This window comes from Pleurodeles waltl, chromosome 2_2, assembly GCF_031143425.1.
Source record: "Pleurodeles waltl isolate 20211129_DDA chromosome 2_2, aPleWal1.hap1.20221129, whole genome shotgun sequence".
Taxonomy (NCBI): domain Eukaryota; kingdom Metazoa; phylum Chordata; class Amphibia; order Caudata; family Salamandridae; genus Pleurodeles; species Pleurodeles waltl.
The window spans coordinates 175,796,866-175,820,141 of record NC_090439.1 but is presented as its reverse complement, the minus strand read 5'-3'; the positions used below and the strand labels follow the sequence as shown (position 1 = coordinate 175,820,141).

Here is a 23,276-nt window from a genome sequence, read left to right as displayed (position 1 = left end):
AACAGGTTAACCTCTATGCAAAAGTAAACGCTACTGTTTTTCATTCATACTGTAGATGGAAATTCCTTCCACTGGTGTTGTGAACAAATACATAGCTTCACAAGGACCACTTCCTCATACCTGTGCACATTTTTGGCAGTTGGTGTGGGATCATCAGTTGTCGCTTATCGTCATGCTCACAACTCTCACAGAGCGAGGACGGGTAAGTAGCAGTATTTTTTGACCATGGTACAATATCTGATTTTATAAAGATAGTCAATGGCAGCATCTCATGGTTTCTTGAATACGCATGGTCACGTTCCACTCTGTTTTGAGTATTCATCAATGCTTTGCAGAACCGCCCACTGCAGACAGGTCCCATGTAGCTCTTTGTCCAATTTGTCTGCTTAGTGACTGCAGGTTGGATAATGCGGACAGGCAAAAGTGACATGGATGGAATATGTATGACATTTCTTGCTATGGATTAAATATTTAAATAAATTGTTTGCTTGTGATATTAAAATCAGTTTGCGAAGATGGTTGTAAAAGCGTATGCACCCATCCTATTCATTCATGCCCTTTACTTCTGCTGTCATGACAGCTACACATCACATAAAAATGCGATTTTTCACATTGTATCCCAGAGAATAAACCCTTCTACGTTTTGAACCTGTTTGCAGAGAGGTACTTGGATTTAGCTGTTATTTTTCAGCAACACGAAGGCCACATATTGTGGAAGGATGTTAAATCTTTTAGAAGCACATGGTATCGTGCAAATTCCTTTATTGTTTCCACTCGACAGCTAATGCAGGTTTTACATATGAATAGTGGATTTCGGGATAGTGAAATGGCCAACCCTGGTTCTAGTTACTTTATATTTTACTTTTATCAGGAAAATAATGCAGAGTTTAGCATCATCCTTTGTCAGTGTTGGTGCGCTCTCACTTGGATCATTAACTCGATAGTGGTGCTAATTTGCGGGGTTGAGGACAGTGTTGACCTCAAGAATTTTGAGGTATCCCTAGCAGTGCTTAATTTGTGCCAGTGGTCTCCGGTGCTGGTACTTATTTTCCTGCCTCAAGCATTTCCTGCGACCAAAAGACCCATATGGGAAAGACGGAGGAAGAGAAAACAAAAAAGCGTCATAAAGGGAGAAAACAGAAAGCTGCAAGAGTGAGCTGAAGGGTCAGAGAGTGGCAGTAAATGAATTGAAGAGGCCAGAGATGGCTTAAGGATTACGCTCCTTCATTATTCCTTGCTCGCACATTTAATTGCAGCGGCTGTTAGTTTCAGAGCAGAGCTTTGGGCACCGCCGCGTTTTTATTTACAAAACTCAAAACAGCATTTCAAAAGCAATTAGTTGAAGGCTTAACTCCAAAATGGAGTTGCAGATCAGAAATTTGGAAAACAATGCAGGTTTAACAAAATGTAAAGTGCAGTACCTAAAATAGAAAAAATCAAATGCATCAATAATCTCGTCCATTCAGTAGAGATACATAGGAATCAGTTGCCACAAAGACATTTAAAGTTCAGATACAAATGTAGTATCAAGCAAAATCTGAAAATAGATTGTCTGAAATGTGCAGTAAAACAACAGATAATTGGACAGCATTCCCATTATACACCCAAAGTCTCTGGTTCATTCCCAAATCAAAGGATTTATATGGTCAATTTAGGCATGGAAAATTATGGAAACCGTAAAGCCAGCATGGCATACTCAAAAGTATCATCACTGTAATAAATTCTACTGCAGTATCCTAAAACTTCTTATAACCTTCCATTCTTAGCAACTAATTGCAGAAGCAACAGAAAACAATTTATATGAATACAATACAGTCTGCTAGCATGAAGACCCTTGGTAAGTAGCAAAAGGCTTCCTCCAGTGAGTTCGAGAATAAAATGTCATACAAAATAAATGATGCACACCTTGATTTGTGTGGTGTCAGGCAAGAAATATAAGCATATAATGAACATCATGATACATCAGCCATTTAAAAAGATGGAACGGAGGCCTAGATTAGCCTAAGCTAGGAAAAAAACCACACTAAAGCATGTCATAAATATTTTATTTAATTTGAAGCAGCACCAAAATAATACCCATATATGAATTGAAATGTGGAGTAACTTAATATATTGCACAGCTATAATTGTATTGTAGAATAACTTCTACTGAAGCCATTTTTGTTCTGCTTATATCTTCGTTATCCTCTTTGTGATGGTTATGTTTATGTCTGGCATAAGCAAAGACATCTTGTTGTGTTTATACAAAGAGACTGAGCTCCGAGTCGGAACTCTTCAGCCATTGCCTAGTTGGAATCAGAATCCTTCAGTTATTGCTTGTTGATGTGTCCATCCAGTTTTTTCTCCAAGCCACAGCATCTTTTATGTTTACATTTTGTAACCTCAAAAAAATTAGCTCCTCTCCAAATGTTATTGTAATCATAATAACTTGTGTTTTTATAGTGCTTCATAATGCAATTATGCAGCAGTGTGAATGTTGCTACTACCCAATTTATGGTGCTCAATTTACAGACCTACATAGATTGTGGAGTATGCTGTTCCGGGATTCAGTTAGCGTATCTATCACATCAGAAATGGGCATCAGCGAGCCGCTTTACAAAAATGGGCATGCATTGTTTGCCTTCAGTGCTGGCATTAGAAATAAATTACTACAGGTACCTGTATATTGGGGGTGAAGATATGGCAGAGGAAATGGGGTGGAGTCACAAGTGGAGGAGCTTGAAAATCAGAGTCACTGTTCGTGTGCTCAGCAATTTTCAGGAGATTACAATAGTGACAAAAATAACTCTAGTGGTTAACACAGCTCTTGAAGAGTTCAGTGTTTTGTGCAGTCACAGTTTTGACACCTAAAGTAGCATAGAGGGTTAATGTGCTTGCTGCAGAGCACATCATGTAATATGCAGATCACAGGTTTGTGTTTTATACAGACAGGTAAGTGAGCTACTGATTTTGACACTGAGGTAATTTTCTTACTTTCAGTTCATAAGTTGCAATCCTAACTCAGCTCAGTGATCTATTTACCGACATCAAGGAACTGCATGCAAACTTTGTCATGGATTTAGATGTTTATTGTGTTTTTTTCTCAATTTGTTGTTATTCTAAGGTTATGAAGAAGGGTTCCTTTCGGAAGTGAAACAGTCTTTTTAGTACAGCCAACCACAATCTCTATGCACTGTTGTATATCCTGACTGCATTACCCCCGACCGTTCACTATTAGCATATAGGGCCTGATTGCAACTTTGGCGGAGAGGGTTAATCCGTCCCAAATGTGACAGATATCCCACCCACCGTATTATGAGTTCCATAGGGCATAATGGACTCGTAATACGACGGACGGGATATCCGTCACATTTGGGACGGATTAGCCCCCTCCGCCAAAGTTGCATTCAGGCCCATAATGTCTACAAGTATGGACGATATATGAGTCCTACACCTTATAACATTGATTGTCTTATGTTACATTTCCTGGACAATTACTTATACATGTATAATTTATTGTGCTTCTTTGCGTGATGCAAAACGCACTGATATCACACGCTGGGATGAGTAGTGCTTTAAAATGATACATAAAAAAAATAGGCGCCTTATAAATCATTATTTATGTAATCACTCACACCCACTGATAATAATTGCATTCTTACAATGCATGAATAACTCTTACATGGGGGATCGAACAATGTCCCAAACCTGCCTAAAAGTCATAGTTTCTCGAAAGTGCTTGTTACTGATAAGCTGCTTGCCTTTGTTCCCTTGACATCTAGGTGTTAGGCTCCAGCTGGGTCCCAGCTAAGATTATAGTTGAACAAAAGAAGTGCTGATGATCCTTAAAACAGGACCTTTGTTTTAGGCCTGTTAGAAGTAAAAAAAAAGGGAAGCCCCTTCACTGTCTCTCCCTTTTGCTGCTCTGAACAGAATGTAGGCAACATGCAAGCACTGCTGAATTATGTCCCATTATCTGAATATGAAAGCAGGACAAAATTAGCATGTATCCCGGGAATCCGGCCCCAGGCAGCTCCTCCGTAACAGTAGATGAGGCCATCCCCCTACTCAAAGTCAGGCAGGCAATGACAAATAAAATAATAATAAAACAATGTTATGATCATTTCATTTGTTGATATCTCTCTGACATCCATGGAATGTAGGGTGGGGTCGGGTCATAGGGAAGAGGAGTGGTGGCCACTTCTAAAGTGCGGATGTCGGTTTGGATAAGCGTGTGAGGCCTGCCAAACCGACATGCGCACTTACATTTCTCCAACCCAGCCGTGTTACACAGCCAGGTTGAAGAAATAGCACAGGCTTCCTGTGCCCGCTCAGGCCAATCCTGACACTGCGCTCATGCTTCGTATAGCATGAGAGCAGCGTCTGAATTGTGAGCCTGTGCCCCACGGACTGTCTGGAGGAAAGGAAGCGGCTAGCAGTGGGACGGGGAGCAGCAGCCTCAGGATTTTTAAATTTTATTTTTATTTTTATATTTGTGTTTGTATCAGTCTGTCTTTGCACAAAATGGCAAACGAAACATGTTATAAGGAATTAATTTTGAGCTGAACTGTTAAATGTGTGTCGTACTATCAAAAAACGAAAAACATTGTCACCAGAAACAAGGTGCAGATAATGTAGCATTGTCGCTTTCATCCACTGGTGTAAGGGGCATCCACATGTAAGTAGTCTTACGTTTAGAAGTGATATTTATAGTCAGTTTTTATGTCAATCTTTTGTGTTGACTCAGTTATGATTTGATGTGTGATTATTGATAACTTGTGCCGCACAGATCAGCCACAAAGTGGTTGGAGGTACTCCAAATGAATTGGCACAGCAATACAACTCCTCAGCCTTGCCCGGTCAACCCTTCCCGATTTGTGTCTACCAGGATGGTGCATGGGAAGCATGAATTGGGCTGGTGCTTACTGGGAGTAGCCAATCATTCCCCTGTTTTCCAGGGTTTTGCTGCTGTGTGCTAAGCTAGCTCAGCCTTCACTTGGTGAAATATACATTGCCGCAAGATATCGCTGTGATATTAGTGCCGTCAAAGGCACTGTGTTGACACACATTACATAGTCCTGAGCGTTAAGAACATACTGAAAGGCCTTTGTCTTTAAATATACTAGCTTAAGGTTTTTGCTGCAATGTCTATATATGGAAAGTATCATAGCCAATAAAGGTATATAATACCAACGTTTTATGCTCTAAATATTTTCTTTGCGTTTTTAAGTAAAACAATAAAAGCAAAATAGCACAAAACGACGATACATGTAGACCTGAGTTCAATGGAGCACAGCAATAACAAAATCACAAGAGTTATGATATTGGTTATGTCAGGGAATCTTATGCGAATCGTGTTGAGCTAGGGAATAGGGACTAAACATTCAGTAAAGGTATGATTGTTCTTAAAGATGGTTGGGAGCGGTCTTGTTCTGGAAATCATTAGAACTGCCGTTGGCTCCTGGGTAATCAACATAGAATTACATAATTTAAAAAGCATTACATATAAGTAGGTTAATAGGTAGGAGTGGGAGAGGGGTCATGGGGTGTTAGTATATTGGCATAGTCAAGGGAGTGAATGGAATCTATGGCAGCGCAACAGTGTCCGGGAGTTCCATTACTGTGTGGACAAGTTGCGAATAAAGACGTCTAAGTTTCCCAAATGTGCTGCTATGTACTGGGGTTGCCGTTGTCAAGTTATTGGGATATATGTGTGCTTCTAAGAAAAGTGACCCATACCCACCATGTATTATAAAAACCATTATGAACAGATTTCCAGTCAATCAGTAGGACTTTAAGGGCAATGGTGGTTAGCAGATCCAGAAAAGCAAGGTCTGATTCTGGGGGTTTGATTGGTTGCTCAGCTAGGTGAGGGCTAAAGGTTATCAATGGGAAGTTCATGCAGCAGCATGAAAAAAACATTTGTTCAGCATCGCCAGGCGGTGAGTACCAGGCCCAGCAAGTGTCAGTGCTCTCAGGCTCCAAATCAACTCCCTGGTACCAATGTCGTAGCCTTATGCAATGGGGGAAAAGCCATGCCGGTACTTGTTCTTTTTTTTGGGTTACCCTGGTCTAAGAGCAGAGTGTCTTCAATCCAAGCCGTGGTAGGTCTAATCATTGGACAGATTATGAGCTCACCACAGTGCTACCAAGTTTCTTGTTGTTCCATTCCTCACTACTTTATCAAAGGAAACCAACAATTATTCCTCTAAGATAGACCCCCTGCCATATATATCTTGTAAATATAAGAGAGTACATTGAGTCAATCTGTACACAGAGGAGGGGCCTCCGCCACTCAATTCCTACATATTCCCCTTCGAGCCAGTAACACAATATAGAAAAGCAGCTTGCATTTGTCACCACTCAGAATGTATGTCAGAACGACGCCTGCCGGAACAACGAGTGCCTGAACAATGAGATCGGAACAACGACCTCGTTGTTACCACTAATGCCTTTACCACAAATGCCTTAACAGCGATTTTTCGTTGTAAAGGCATTCCTGGTAAAGGCATTAGTAATAGGCATTCATTGTTCCTGCATGCGTCACCCCGACCCCCCACCCCTGCCCCAAAACCTAAAACCCCCAACCCCTCACCCCGCCCCAAAACCTGAGACACCCCGACTCCCCACCTCGCCCCAAAACCTAAAACACCCCGACCCCCTGCCCAAAACCTAAAACACCCTGACCCCCCACCCCCACCCCAAAACCTGAAACACCCCGACCCCCCACCCCTGCCCCAAAACCTAAAGCACCCCAACCGCCCCACCCCCGCCCCACTTACCTGAGTCGTCTGCTCATCGTCCGCGTCGTCCTCCTCAGCCGAGTCCCTTGTTTGTGCCTTAAACACGCATGTACGTTGTTCCGCACATGCGTGGTTAAGGCACAAAACAACAAAGTCGTGGTTAAGGAAAGCGTTGTTCCGCTTTCGTTAACCAGGACTTCGTTGTTTAGGAGTCGGCGTTCAGGGCGTTTCCCCACCACTCAATCTAGCCGGTTACTGTACTTCCCCAAAGATAATTAATCTAAGACTTACCTTTATGTTTATCCCTAATATACTCTTGACGGTCTTACCCAATTTTTTCCCAAAATTGCTAGATCCCAGGGCACACCATAAACATATGACTGTCTAGTCCACATTTCTTGCACTTAGCAGCTCCCTCTTTCCCATCTTCGCGATCCTGTGTGGCGTCCAATAGTCTCTGTGGTGGGGGAAAAAAGAAGATTCCTTCTTTAAAAAGCAGGGTTGACAGTGCTGTATGATGTGTGCATCGATACTTGCCATAAATCTTGAAACTGTGTCTTTGGCAAGTATTCTCCCCACAGCTCTTCTGATAAGGTGAAATCCCCATCCAGGTTATTCAACAGCTCCCAATACCATAATGATACTTCCTTCTTCCCTGGCGGTTTTTCATCAGTTGTTCTTCCAAACGATTATTAGTTCCCAGTTTAAAACCCAAGTTCTAGGTACAACTTTTAAGTTGCAAGTATTTGAACCTAGAGAGGCTACCTCCCACTACTGCAAAAAGCTCATTCCGTGGGATGAGCTTTCCATCTGATGTGAGTTGCCCCCATGTTTGAAAGCTTGCTGACTTTATTGTCACAGCCACTTTATCCTTGAGACACTCTGGGTGCCCAGGGAATCCCAGGTAGGAGCAAATTACTATAGTATTCCAGTATCATAGCGCTTCCGATATGAAACCACAACCCGGCCATTGCTTGTAGTACTTTCAACCTCAACCAACATGGCAACTGGCAAGGGAAGCAGGTCACTAGAACATCGTTAGCAAGGGATGTTCAGACCTATGCCCTCACTAGAAGAGCCTGTAATTAGCTTTCGGCCACACCAAGATAACACTACATGACTTTTCTTACTGCCTTTCTTGAGCCATGCTGCTCACTCTTTTAGAAGGTGGCAGAAGCAGGGGCAAACACCAGAGCAGCTGTCTTCGGTGCAGCACACTAGACATGAGCCGCTTCTGAGATTCAAAAGAGCTTCAGGGCTGCTGCAAGTGTCTCCCTTTGGGGGAAAGGAGGCAGCGCCAGAACATGAAGGGAGATTCCTATGTTGGCTGTAGTAAAGGAGCCGGGAAGTGGCCCGTTGACTGAGCCTAAGTCAGCAGATGCTGAATATGCTTTGACTAGGAAGAGCGAGTCGCCACAAGCAGGGATGAGGTGCTGGAGGGCGGATGCAGCACAGGATTAAACATGCTTGGTATGGAGCCTAAAAGAACTAACATATTCAATGATCTTGAGAACAGAATTAAATATTCTTTTAGAACGTCCCTGAGGAAAAGTGTGAGGACTCTCCCGGCCACCCCAAAAAGCATTGTCAGTAGGTATCACCAGTCCTTAAAAATAGGTCCTGCTGCTGAGAACAAAATACCATTGCAAAAACCCCCAGACTTTTTTTCCTGGGCCTCAAGAATCTCTAAAAACTCTGTCTAACAGCACAAGAAATTGCAAGAAAGAGAACATAACCCCAAAAAGTTACAAATCACCCTTTCTTTAAGGTCCTTCTTCAAGGTGTTACCAAAGGTAACATACCCCAGTGTGACAGCGAGAGAAACAGGGCAGGCTTGTCTGTGGGGTTTGGAGCCAGAAAGGTTGAGGTATTAGGATGCTTTCTAAGACTAGAGGAAATGGCGAGTGCAAAGGGGTTGAGGAGAGTTGAGACCAGTAGATTTCAAGTCTTAGAGGGGTTTAAGGAAGAGGAGATATTGGAAGATCCTGAAGTTGAGAAACAACCCTGCAAATATCCAGATGCCCCCCTAATGGGAGTGTTCAGGCCCTCACCCTTCCCTCCATAGCTCTTGCACCTAGGGGGCAGGCGACAACTACTTCACTTGAGTCAGTGATTCTCACATAGTCTGCCAAAATTAAAAATTGGTTTTGCAATCTCAAAAGTAAATCAAGGAGAAATACATAGCTTATGTGAAGTACTTGAGAAAAAGTTTGATCTCTTGGCTACCAGGACTCAAGTTCTCGAGGATAAGGTCTCGGAACTGAAAGACACAGTGAAAAAAATAGGATAGAGATACAGGCATAGATGCCCAGTGACCTGGAATATCTAAAAAAGCTAGAGTCATTAGGGAATAGCTTAAGCAAAGAAGACATACAAATCTTGAGTGTCCCTGAGGGAGTGGAAGGGGAGGATCTAAAAGCCAATGTGGTCAATTTGATAAAGGTAGGAACCCAAATGGAAGATAGCGAGGAAGATGTAGCTAAGGATATCTAAAGAATAGATAAGAATCCTCACAACAGAAGTAAACCTTGGAAAATTTTGCTGAACTTCCACTCATACTCTTTTAAAGAAAGGATTTTGTCCAAAGCACTGAAACGGAAAAGTGCAGATCAGATCAGATATTTCATAGGCAACCCTAAACCTCCAGTGGTAGCTGGGGAAGTGTATAGAGGATTAAACTAAATTAGGGGCTACTGGCAAGCTAATATTCCAAGCTTCCCTCTGGGATATGCATAGTAATAAAATGCATAATTTAAGGGGAGTTAGAGAAGCAGAAGAGCTGTTGGAAGCCATTAAGATGAGTAACCTCTCATAAAATAATGGTGATAGCCATCAACAGAGGTTTCATCTTAGTGGCTTAGGTTCTCTTTATTAACTGTTTCAAATATTGCAACTTTAGGCTCTTTATCTTTTCTTTTGTACATGCACTTGAGGACATCCTAGGGTACTCTAAAAGGGACTAATAGTGCATGTGGAAGCAGCGGAGTGTTCTCCAAGAGGGGGGGTCTTCACAGGTTAGGGCTAGGAGGTCAAGGGAGCACAGGGTGGGTAGCATGAGTGAAAAAGTAAAAAAACAAATCCACAGCAAGGGCACAATAAGGTTTGCTATAACACTCAGCTATCTGATGGGTCATGGGATTAATGGCATAAGAGTCCTCTACAGATACTTACATGGAACATTGATGGTCTTCGTACAAAAGGGAGGCGGGAAAGGATTCTATTATATCTAATGGATTCACAAGCCCCCATTATTATTCTACAGGAAACCCGTCTCACTAGGGCAGAATGCACAGATTTATTTAAGTCTCAAATATGGGTGCAACAAATGGCGTGCACCGACCAAAGTTCCAGCACTAGAGAGGTACCATTTTGGTTAAGAAGCAAGTGATTGTATTCATTACAGGAAGTGTCACAGATAAGTCAGGGAGGTGGATCATCGCTAACAATTCTGTGATAGGAATTTTATGCTTGTGGGTTATTATGCTCTGAATTCTAATGACATTGAGCCTCTTAAGATGATCTTCCTTGGTTAAATTTTACCTTCCTGGAGATTTTATTGTTTTATTGGACAATAATGTGGACAGATCAGCCAAATCCAGTCAACAGGTTTTCCTAAAGCCAAAGCTTATTAAAAAAATAAGAAGGGTGAGTTAGCACTGTGTGATGTTGGGAGGGAAAGAGCAGGACGAACACAGACTTACTCTTTTCATAATAAAAAATATTGTAATTTTTCCAGGATCAGCCTCTTTTTAACTGGTCTTATTTTAAGAGAGGATATCCAGGATATAACCGATTTAGCAGCCCACTGGTCTGATCACTTTGCCATAATATTGAAATTCCTATCATCAAGGCTGAGATACGAAGATAGACCCTACATCATACCATACTATTAGATATGGACGTTGTTAACAACCTTTGTGTGGAGACGAAGGAATTCCTTAAGTTGAATGTTGGCACTGCCTCTTCGCCAGTAGTATGGGATGCATTTATGGCTTTTCTAAGGGAGAAGACCACTCGTTTATCTAGTTTTAGGATTAGGAAGTATAACAATTATATCAGCAATTTGGAATCCAAAGTGCAGAAAGTGGAAGCATTATTGATAATTAAATCTAACATCAGGGAGGGTAGCCCTAGAAAACAGGCTATGGTTGTTAAGAGAGCAGTTGGCAGTTCTGCTGGAGGCCACAGTGAAGGAGAGATGGGAAGTAAGTAATCTAGCACATTTTCAATATGGGGAGAGTGCGGGTCAAGATTTTGGCTTGGAAGATCATATCAGATCAAACAAGGAATACTGTTAAGGAAATAAAGTGTGATGTGAGGGTTTCAAACATGACTAGCAGCTCTGACATAGAGAGAGCTTGCCAGGGGGTTTTAAATAATTTGTATATTGAGGACCTACAGATAACAGAGGAGGTGATTAGTCAATGGTTAGGTGTGCAGGCTCTACCCACTCTGTCAGTAAATTACCAGTGTGTCTTGAACAACTCTATTACTCAGTTAGAGTTTAAGGGGGGCATTAGTTCAAGTAAAGGGGGTAAAGTTGTGTGGGCTCTAGTGGTCTGATAGTAGAGCTTTACAAGGCCTTATGTGATTTGATTCTGCTTTTCATGACCACACTATTCGGGGAGACTTTCAGAGCAAGGGATTCAGTTACTGCAATCTTGGAATGAGGCAACAGATATGTTAATCTTGAAACCAGGGAAAAAACCCAGCTACATGTGAATCCTACAGACCCATCTCTCTCATAAACTGTGACTATAAAATATTTGCAAAGGTTTTGCCAGAGAGGCTGAGTGGAGTAGCTGTTGGGCTGCTACACAAAGATCAGAAGGGTTTTGTACAGGGAAGATACATACACAAATTAACTTATGGCCTCGTCGGTTCATTAGGTTCATTAGATTTGACCACAGCCTTTAATGTCCCACTAACTGTCCTAACCCTAGACGCTACAAAAGCCTTCAACAGGGTAAACTGGACTTATCTGGCCACCACTCTAAAACACTATAATCTATGTGAAAATTGTTGTAGAGCAGTGTGTCTGATCTGCAAAGATCCTTTATAAAGAATTTTAGTGAATGGAGGTTTTACCTCCCCCTTGCTATATTGAGCCCCTAGCTTGCTGGATCAGGAAAGACTCCTCCATTATCCCTTTCACCTGCAATAGTTGAGAGAAAAAAGTCCCCCTATATTCAGATGATCTAATGGTATTTACCTCAAACTTAGAAACCACCCTCCCAGCTATTGGCCAGTTGACATCAGGCTTTGGAAAGGTCTCCGGGTATTCAGTTACTGTAGGAAAAAAGGAGATCATGGTCTGAAAACAGGAAGCGATTATGTCCTAGTTAAGAGTGAAATTAAATACTTGGGCACAGGGTGGGCAGTGTTAAATACAACAGGGTGTCGTGCTTTAATTACTTGGGAGTCACTCTGGTGGATAAGTTTAAGTGGGCTCTCCAAATTGCAAAGAGTACACTCACGCTGACACATGGGTCTGTCACCATTTTATGCTTCTTTAATGCACCCTTCACTCGATCAATATCACCTGCTCTTGAGGCTTACCGTGCTAAGGCCTTGAATGCAGCCACTTATGGAGCTGAAACTTGGGAGTACACAAACACACACAAGCTAACAGTCGCTGAAAACAATTTTATTAGGGCCCTAGTGGGTGTCTTTATTAGTACATCACTCATCCCCCTGAGCTATGATTTAGGCATCAATGGGGTGTCTGAACTTTCCCAGCTGAAACCTCTCCTTTACTGGGTGTGCATTTGTTCGACCCCAGAATTGAATATGTGCAGAGATTGCTTACGGGATTTAATAAGACTCGACCACACCCTCAAAATACCTTTATTTTTGTTTATAATTGGAGCAGGAGGTTGAAAATATTGGCACTCTAGGATAATCCTGAGTGGATTCATAAGGTGGATAAACAGGTTGTCAAGTTGGCATATTGGTGTTACATTTTGGAGCACCAAAACTCTAGGACTAATTTGGGCCACTTAACTGACAGGTACTTAGATGTTAAAACTGCTACGTTGTTCGAGCCCTTCCTGGACATTGTATCTCCCCCTCTGACTAAGAGCCTTTACCTATGACTTGGGTTATGTTGCCTTCATTTGAACATTTTTTATAGTGCTTGATCCAAGGGGTGTGTATCTGCCTTATGTTCTGTATGTGGGTTGACTTCTGAGTCGATAACTCATATTATCGCCTGTCCAGGTTATCGCGAAGCAAGATATCGATGGCTCTGACCTAGCTTATCTCTAGGGATTGCAAACTATCAGGTGCCGCTGCTTTTATTTAGGACAAACACTGCAGAGCCCATTGTATACTCAGTAAGCCGATTCCTTGTCTCTGTATGGCATAAGCATGCCAAATTTATAGGTGAGAATCGATCGAATAACCCTAAGTTTGTTGCCAACACTAATTCATAAGGGGGGGGGCGATGACTAGTAAATCTGGCTGGCTAGTTTGTTACTAATAAAAGAAGGTTTTGAGCATCAAGGCCTCTTGAGAACAGATGGTTCCACATTGATTTATTTTTGTTTTAATTAAATGGCTGCACTGTATTTATTGATATTTGATACTTTTATTAGGTTTGATCGGTGTCCCGCCGGTTTCCCGCTGCACCAGGGAATCCTCCACGGCGGCGCTGCTTGCCGCGCCGCCATGGGGATTCCGACCCCCTTACCGCCATCCTGTTCCTGGCGGTTTTCACTGCCAGGAACAGGATGGCGGGAACGGGTGTCGTGGGGCCCCTGGGGGCCCCTGCACTGCCCATGCCACTGGAATGGGCAGTGCAGGGGCCCCCTAACAGGGCCCCATTAAGATTTTCAGTGTCTGCTATGCAGACACTGAAAATCGCGACGGGTGCCACTGCACCCGTCGCACCCCTTCCACTCCGCCGGCTCCATTCGGAGCCGGCATCCTCGTGAAAGGGGGTTTCCCGCTGGGAGGGCGGGCGGCCTTCTGGCGGTCGCCCGCCAGCCCAGCGGGAAATTCAGAATGACCACTGCGGTCTTTTGACCGCGGTACGGTCTTCTGGCGGTTCCCGCTTGGCGGGCGGCAACTGCCGCACGCCAATCTAGGAATGACCCCCTATGTTACTTTGTGGTGCTGCAAAGGACAATGGTTTGGAGTCCATTTATAGATCCGATATCAGTGAGATACCTTTGGCTGCCGATATTGGAAGTTGTCGAGCTGAAGCTTCATGTTATTCCTTAACGACAGGGAGAAAGATTTGTGTATATTAGATGCAAGAGATTTATCCACTGACATTAAAGCTTAAATTGTGTCTTTAAAGCTCTTTCTTGGAGTGTGGATAAGAATTGTGGGTCATAGTCAGGTTTGCTTTTACAGAATGGATGGCAGATTGTCATCTCCACGTTAAGCCAAACAAGCTTCCTGGAAGTTTCAATCTCAAACCAGCACCTTGCACGGCCAAATATGCTGTTTGGTAGTTTACACAATTAGGAACCTTCCATCCTCCTAGCTTGGGGAGACACTCAGTTTTCTAAGGCGGTTCTAATTTTTTCTTGCTCCAGAGAAGTTTAGAGACAATTCTATCAATTGTAAGGACAAAGTTGTGATACAGACGGACAGGGAACATGCTAGTCATAATGTTGATCAGTGGGGACACAATCATTTTGACAGTCTCAAGTCTGTCCTAACATGAAATATGTTTAGGAGTCCATGCGGGCAACAAATCGCTAATTTTTTTCATTCGTCTTTTTTCATTGAGGCAGTTGATTTTGAGAGATCATTACAGAACCAGCTGCCAAGGTATTTAATATTAGACTTCCATTGAAAATTGGAGGTACCGACAATGGAGGGGGTGGCATTGGATGTTCAGAGGAAGGACCTCCGTTTTATCCTTGTTTCAAGAATAACCAGAAAAGAAGGAGAAGCAATCAGTAATATCCAAGAACACTAGAATGGCTGAGCTTGGAGAGTCATAAATATTAAAATATCATCTGCGAATGCAGCATTTGTAAGGATTATGCCACTGAGCTGTATACCTGGGATGTCTGTGGACTCATTTAACATAACTAGGAGGGGCTCTGTGGATAAAAGAAATAATAAAGGAGGTTGGGCAACCTTGGCGGATACTCTGTTGTAGGCCAAAGGGCTGTCTCAAGTTGTCATTAATTTTTATTCTAGCTGAGAGGTTACACTATAAGGCCATTGCCATTCTAGTGAAGAAGTTGCTCAGATTGCATCTGGATAGGATGGCTTCTAGACATGGCCATGAAACCTTATTGAAGGCCTTCTCTGCATCTAAGGCTATAGCTGCTGCTGGAGAGGAGAAGGGACTGGAATATTTTTCGATCACAAGGGAAAATAAGCTGAAGTTGTCACAAGTTAGTCGGCCTTTGATAAAGCCTGTCTGGGTGAGATGAACCATTTTGGGTATCCCGGCGTTTAGCAAGGATTTTACTGTAAATCTTTGCCTTCATGTTTATCAGGGAGATGGGTCTAAAGTTTTAAGGGTCATAAGGGTCCTTCCCATCTTTGGGGATGACTACAATGTTGGCCTCTGAAGCAGAAACCAACCCCGAATCAGAAGGTAGCAAAATGGTTCAGGGCAGACGCCAATGGTTCTGTAACCGTGGGAGCAAATGTTTTATAGAAATTGATGGGGAGACCGTCTGGTCCGGGGACTTTACCAGTTAGGATACCTTTTACAGCTAGCTAATCTCAACTCTGTCGACAAGTTTGTTAAGAGCAATTGATCATTGATAGAGATTGGTTTTATTGGAAGGTTACAGAGGAATTCTAAACATGCTTCTTTGGATGTATTAATGGTCGGGTATATAGTTAGGTGAAAAGTGTTTGAAACATTTTGAAGATTTCGTCCACCATCGTTTGCACTCTGCATTGGTTATTTTTGATGTTTTGAATTAGAGTTGAATTGTGTTTGAATTTCAGGTTTGCCACTAGTGATCTGCTGCTTTGTTTAAGTAATAATTTGTTAGCTTTCTAGGCATGTACACATAGGTGAGCACGTTTACTGATGATGGAGTTAAATTCATAATAGAGTTGTTTTAATGCTGACATGTCTTAAGGATCAATAGGTCGCCTATATACCAATTCTTTAGCCTTGATCTGTGCAGTTAAACTATCCTGGGATGCTTTCATTAGTTTATTTTTTCTGGACATGCCACTTATGACATATTTTCTGAAAAAACACTTCAGGGTGTACCAAAGTATTACTGGGGAGGAGATTGAGGGGGTTATTCCAACTTTGGAGGAGGTGGTAATCCGTCCCAAATGTGACTGATTTGCACCAGCCGTATTACGAGTTCCATAGGATATAATGGACTCGTAATACGGCTGGTGGTATATCCGTCACTTTACCGTCACTTTTGGGACGGATTACCACTTCCTCCAAAGTTGGAATAACCCCCTGAGTCTTTAATTTCCTGTATGAAGTGGGCTAGTTCTTTGTGTAGCTCATGCACAGTGTTATCATTGTTCAGAACCTCTGTGTTAATGTACCAGGTTCATCCCTTTAATTGGATAGGGAGGATCTGGAGAGTGGTTGAGATAGCTGCATGGTCTGAAATTGTGATGGGTTAAATGGTTGCAGGGGGTGTGTCATGGAGTAGGGAGGAGTTGACCAGAAGGTAGTCTATTTTCAAGAAGGTTTTGTGTGGTGGGGAGAAGAAGATTACGTCACTTCCTGAGGGTTTGTGCAATCTCCAGCAATCAGTTAGGCAGTGAGATGTACATATGGAATGCATCTCTTTGTGGGCCTTGGGAGGTCCTGTATCTAATAAGGAGGTGTCCATCAGGAGGTTGAAATCACTGCCCAGGACAATCGAGGCTTTGGGGGGGAAAGGTGAGAATTTTGCAGATAAGTTGTCCCAGATTTGGGGTCGTCTGAGGTGAGGCAATAAACGTTTACTGCATAAGTTTCCATTGTACCACTCTAAAGCTGTGTAATCAGGCACCTACTATCGTTATACGGTACAGATGTGATGATTGAAACACAGGAACTTTTGGAGATCAAGGTGAAAACACCATTCCTCTTAGAAATTGCAGCCGAGAAAGCAGTATCAGGAACCCAACCAGAACACACAGGCAACACTTCTTTGTAGCAGATTCTGGAGGAAAACCAAGTTGCTTTTAAGAGACTGGCAGTAGTCCGAGAACTTTCACAGGGTGATTGAGTCCTTTGATATTAAGGGAAACAATCTGGAGTGTCGTGGCAAGTTGGTCAACCATCTGAGTAGGGGAAACCTATTGGGAACTATTTGTGGCAAGCTAAGAGGAAACTCAAAGCGAACACATGACTCGGGAGGTGAGGGTAACAACAGAGAGAAAAAAGGTTGAGAAAAAGGAAAAAAATAAAAATAAAATTCTATTGCAAAGAATCCCCACTGGAGGGAGAAGATCTCTAACAGATGAGGTGTGGGATACACGGCAAATGATATCACGCACAAGAAAAAGGAGGGCTTGTGCCCACTGCATCAAACAATAAATGGGATAGGCAAAGAGCACAGCCATGGTGAGTGTTGAACATGTAGTAGCAAGCATATTTAGAACAATGACTACTATGCATACACAATTTATGCAGAACCTGGTGAGCGAGTTAGGGAACTAAAAGTGAACATATCATACCTGTGCACATCTAGGTATGTCTTTCTTATGGCTTGCGGGATTTAACCCAGATTGAATCTCAAGGAGTGTTAAGTAATGTGGATGCTAAACAAGGTCGACAAAAACATGGTTGATGTCACTAACATCACTTTTAGCAAGAATTGAACGCATCTTGAGGTTTGTGGTTATATGTCAAAGTAGCAGGTAGAACAACCCTGAGCGTTCTATAAAACATCATATAGCAATATATAGTATCATGGAAATACAACACTTACAAAGTCCTGAGCCGAATGGGCAACAGTATTAACTGGACTGAACTATGGATTATTGCCTGGCGCGTTGGGGTAGTGCTCATCTTAATATAGGGTAGTGGGATTCCACATGTGGCACTTGTGGTGAGTATAGTAGGTAGTTAGAGGTCGAAACAGGGGCAAGTACGGAAGCAGGGCCTAGGGTATTCAAAATGTCTAGAGACATAGTAGGGGATCAAACAGGACTACATTTGGAGTCCTCCATTCGAGTCTCTAGGGTATTGCCCAAGAAAGTCATTAATTCTGCAGCTTCCAGAAACTTGTGGGTCTGACCTTTAAAGACAATTTTAGATTTGGATAGAGCAATAAAATAATTTTGAATTTCTCTGCCCAGTAATGCTTTCCTGAGTGCCAGAAAGCCCTTCCTTCTGGAGACAGTGTCTTTGGTGAAGTCTTGATAAATAGAAATCCTAGCGCCTTCCCAGGAAAGTGAGTTGATCTTTCTCATGTGTGTTAGAATGAGCTCTGAGTGTTGGTAACGCAGTGGTCTGAAGATGATAGGACATGGTGATATGGCGTTCTTCGCCTTGAAGGTAGTACTCTGTGAGCTCTCTCGAGCTCAGAGTTCTTGTTAGATGAAATACCTAGGGTCGACGGAATCTGTGACTCAAGGAAGGCAACTGCAGAGGGGGACATGTCCTCCGACCCCTCCAGTAGACCAATGATTCTGAGGTTGACTCCTCACAACACCTTTAGTGCACTTTTAACACCTTACAACCAATGCGAGAAAATATACGCAGAACAGGCCAAGTGCAGTACATTAACCCCAGTTAGACTTCACCTAAATTTGGTTCAACATGCTTACACTATCCCACTGAATCACCAGGGCCAGCGCTTGAGCGTGCTTCACCCCAGCTCCCCTGGAGGAATCTCTCATTTACCTCTGGCATAAGGTCATCATATTGAGTCTGGTCCAGTGCTCACCCCGGTCTGGTAGCAAAGAAATATCAGGGCACATAATGCACCAGATTCTGTAGAAGAAAATAGAAACTCTCAATAGCGCATAGAAAGTTACCACACGTTTAATGCAAAAATAGCCAGCATGCATTCAGAATAAGCGAAGCAATTGCCTAACAACAGACAAGAGCTTTGCCTCCATCGGTTGAAGTATTTAATGCTAAAATCCATACATTTGGTGCTACGTTTATACACTTTTTTCAAAATTCGAGTGAATGGAACCAGGAACACACGATACACAGAAACCTATCGATAGGCACTAATACTAAGGCGTTAGTGGGCTGTAAGCAGGTACAAAAACAAAATTGCTGTTGATAAAAGAAATATCTCAGCATATATTCGGTCACATAGGTAGATTTTCATTCTCGTGCTATTTAAGCAATCTTTAAGGTATATATGTATTTAAATTCACGTTTTCACTGTGCATGTTTGTGCTTCTGTAAACAAAGATTGTGCTGATACATCTCTGCCTGCTACTGTGGATTGTATTGTGCATAGGCGGTTAGCTGTTTATCATCGTTTTTTAAAGTATACACTTGTGTAAAATTTACAAGATGGGAGAAAACTCGTCACTAAGAGATCAACACCTTTATAACATTTATCAGTGATGCTCCTGAAGTTTTTTTTTTTTTAAATAGCTTATTTAAAACACATTTCTCAAACGGGATTTTTTTTTAGTTTTATTCAATTTTATGTGGGTAAGGTTTTATTGTCTTCTCACAAAGGCAATATTTAGATTGTTTGGTATTCACATTTAAACGCAATAAAGAATTGTATATGCAGAACTGAGATCAGAATGTTTTCCCTGGTCCTCTGGTAAGTGACTAAAGCCAGAGATACAGCCTGCTACTGAAGAACTAAATAGAGTAATCAAATAAAGAATATTTTCGAAAGTGTTCCTGTCTCTTTTTCCTGCTTAGTCCCGGGGATAAGGCATTGTTGCTTTGTTTTAAAGGCTACACATACTGTAGCGGGCTTGTTGCCTAGTAACAGCAAATTTTCTGATTTTAACAGCAAGTAATGGAAACAGTATTGCATTAGTTGGAGCTAATTATCTGTTGGGTTTTTAATAATTGTAATAATGGATTATTTTTATGTAAGCTAAATCATGGAATGACACACTTTACATTATTGGGAATGGTTTGGCAGTCTTTAGACATTAGAGTTTTTAGTGTAGCTGCTTGATAATGTCACCTTGTTTGAATGTGCTTTCTGTAGTCGTATGCTATATGTAATGCAACAAGGTGAAGTTCAGCCCTTTTTCCCTGATGGGATCAGTTGTTGTATTTAGTCCTTAACTTGTCAGGTTGCCGAGTGATGTCATTGAGCCATAGTGTGTTTTTTTGCATGAAACTGGTATTTTCCTAAAAAATGGCCAGCCTGGTCTTGACTACTGTGGTCTTGCAGGAGGTGCGTTGGTGATGGATCCACTTATAGTTTTAGGACATAGTGGATTAATTTGAGGAATAGCAATGATTGATGGGCTTGCTGCTATATTAGAAAACTAGCTTGACTCACTATCATCCGAATGTATTTATGAAGACATCTGTTTTTAAGGCCTAGCAGATGCAAAAATGTGTGCCTTATCCTGACCCTCAGGACCCTCTGGAGGAAACTCAGGTGAACCCACGTCTTTGCTATGGTAGGAATGTCTAAAATCAGTCAAAATCCATAAATGTGAGTGGCTGATTACATGTAGTTCATAGGTGCAGTGGCTGGAAAATCCAGTTAAGGCTTAGGCTGCTGTAGCAATGAATTGTGCAGTTGACTCAGGTTTGGGTCGTTGATATAAAGCTGCAGTAGGAGTTGGAGGAGCCCATGGGACATTTTTATGGTGCAGAGTAACAATATGCAGTGCTTGAACAATGAAATATATTGATTGAGCAAGGAAAAATTGACTTGTTAGGGCCCAGAACAAAGAAGAAACCCAAGGACTGGAGAACATAGTTGTGAAACAAATAAACTGCATTTTATATACTGGAGGGACCATATCAGATTACACATTTGCCTACCAACGTATACCACATTGTGCGGTTTTATGGTTTAATTTTATGATTAAGTATTTCACGCGTCTAAAATGATGGTTTATTTTGCAGACAAAGTGCCACCAGTACTGGCCCGATCCACCAGATGTAATGGAATATGGTAACTTTCGAGTCAAATGTCAGTCAGAGGATTGCACCATTGCGTCCGTTTTTAGAGAAATGGTGATAACAAATATAGAGGTAAGCATGCGCTTTTCCTTTATTCCACAAATTTGCAGGGAAATAAAGCGTTTTCTTTAGCCAAAAAATAAATACAGAATGGGGACATTATTCAGAATATTCTGATATCATATTGTTTTCCCCACCACTACGAAGAACTCATCCTTTTACGCATGTCTAATTTTCTGCAAATAGGTTGAAGGACTCTCCTGTTCTGTAAATAGATTGTTCTATTGGAATTATTCAGTCTTGTGTTTTACATTTGCGTAAAGAGTTACTGAATTGTTGGCAAGTGAGACCAACATTTTAACTTTCCACAGGTAAGAAGAGTATTTTCACCTTAGTTACTGGTTTAAGTTATCGGCTCAATCTGGATGAGTGGTTCATGAGAGAAACCCTTTCATGTCTTTATGCTTTCTTTTCTCGTTTTCAAAAGGATACGGTATTGACAGGCGGATCTGCATAACTGAATGCAGGTGCATGCTTCTCCAAGGCGGCTAAAATTACACTAGAAGGACAAGTTATATATTCCCCTATAGTTGTCACCTCTAATCCCTTGGCAGCTTTGCACTACACAGTGCTTCCACATGTACCATGTAAAGTCACCTTTAGTCTAGAAGTCCAGCAAAGTAGTTTCTATCAGTGACTCACTTGTCTACTGTGTATTTCAGTGATGATCAACAACACACTTAGTGAAGGATAATCCTCCCTACATGTTCCTCGTCAGAAACCTTCCCAATCTCGAATGCTGGATCGCAAGATTATCATAATTCTGTATGCTAGTTTTATTAATAGCACATTTGCTTCTCCTAATTTTGCAACATTTTATTTATATATTTTCATATACGACAGGCATTACTGTAGAGTACGTTCTCAAAGCAACTAACTCTTAAATAATGCCCATATTAGGCCATGAGGTTTTTCATGATAGCGCATATTGGCTGCACATAAGAAGTTGGGGTTTGAAGAAGTCTGATAAGTATCTAGAGTTGCTTGTCTGTGAGGATTTTTGAAATAATAAGAGACCCGTCAGAATGTTGGTGTTCACACTTTCCTCTTGAAAGTGATGAAGAAGCAGGTCAATTTCCTGTCTGGCATTGCTTTTGATGTGCCCCACACATGCGTGTTGGGTTCTGAAGCTGACACAATCCAAGGCACCATTGCATGAAGAAATAGCTGTGGTTTGCAGCAAAAGGTTTTAATTGTCAATTATGGCTGTAGTTGTTGATGTTTTGTATCACAAGAGAGTTTGTTTATTTGTTGTAGATGGTGCTATTACATATTAAGCACTTCATACAAAAGACATCCTCATCACATACATAATTTCCTTATTTTGGAGCCTATCGGACACCTGGATCACAAGATACACGTTTTTTCCCAACAGAAACGTTTTTTTTTCTTACCTTGTCGAGCCCTGTCTGTTACAAAACAATTGGAGATGCCTGATGTTCATCAGATTTCATCATTCTTAGTGTCTGGGAGCAAACAAGTGAAGTGAAGTGAAGTGATCTCTTTCGAATCCTTTGCCCATGTTCACCCTGAGGCATTTGGGACCTGAGAGGCCAGATTCTTTATGGCTCTTTGCAGAGCCTTCTCCCAGACCACCACATTGTTATCTACATAGTCACTATAAAAGCATACATGCCTATCCTCTTCTTATGTCTGAACAGATACATGATACATGAAAATAGCTAGAGTGGGACTGTCTTATTAGACTTCCTAGAAAAGATGATTCAGCTACAGGTACATTTTCCTCCTGCAGGTTCATCGGAACATGTTACGTCTTTTTAGGTTGCCATGTTGGACACTTTAGTTAAGTATGATACCACAGGAATGGCTACTGTCAAATGTTTCGTCTGCAACAGCTAGCTTCTGATGTTGACTGTGGCTGGTCTCCTTTTATATCCTCCATTGCCACCAAGGTGCAACTTTGGCATCTGTTTGTGGCATCTTATCCCTGCTTGGAAAAAAAAAACTGCCACTTTTTCTCTGGTTTCTGCTGTGCAATTCTCTGATGACTCATGGTCAGACGGATGGCCCCAGAGTCTTTTTTCCATGCAGGCCTACCATGTATTTCATTTATCATGCTGCCCAAAAAAAGATACGGATTACCTATGGCACAAAGAGGTAACCCACCAGAAAGAAGGTGGTATGACCTGAGTGGCCTTCTCCCTGTTGTCTGAATAATTTGGTGCAGATTGTTATTCCCGTGGCTTCTCTTAAAAATACCCATAGAGATAATGATGATGACTTCTAACTGGGAACGTGTTACCACTAGTGAATTTGAACACTCCAAAGAGATTTTCATATACCAAAGGCTCCACACACCTCTTATTTTACAACAATTTGGAATGCAGGCGAGGTTTTGACGTTGCCAATTTAGTTTGGTGTCATTTAATGCAGCATTCCTTGGTACTACTTGATTGACAACGAACATTCTGCTTTTTTGGTTAACAGATAAACAGCTCTGAAACTCCTTC

General features: G+C 41.8%; 1 protein-coding gene across 5 annotated transcripts in view; it reads left to right on the top strand.

Annotated features, from left to right (window-relative positions):
- PTPN3 (protein tyrosine phosphatase non-receptor type 3) overlaps positions 1 to 23,276 on the top strand; it is a 1,694,656-nt gene that overhangs the window by 1,418,037 nt on the left and 253,343 nt on the right. For all 5 annotated transcript variants that reach the window (XM_069219598.1, XM_069219596.1, XM_069219595.1 and 2 more), the window contains 2 exons: positions 56 to 202; positions 20,689 to 20,817. In XM_069219598.1, the coding sequence (XP_069075699.1) occupies positions 56 to 202; positions 20,689 to 20,817 (276 nt within the window). The remainder of the gene's footprint in view (positions 1 to 55; positions 203 to 20,688; positions 20,818 to 23,276) is intronic.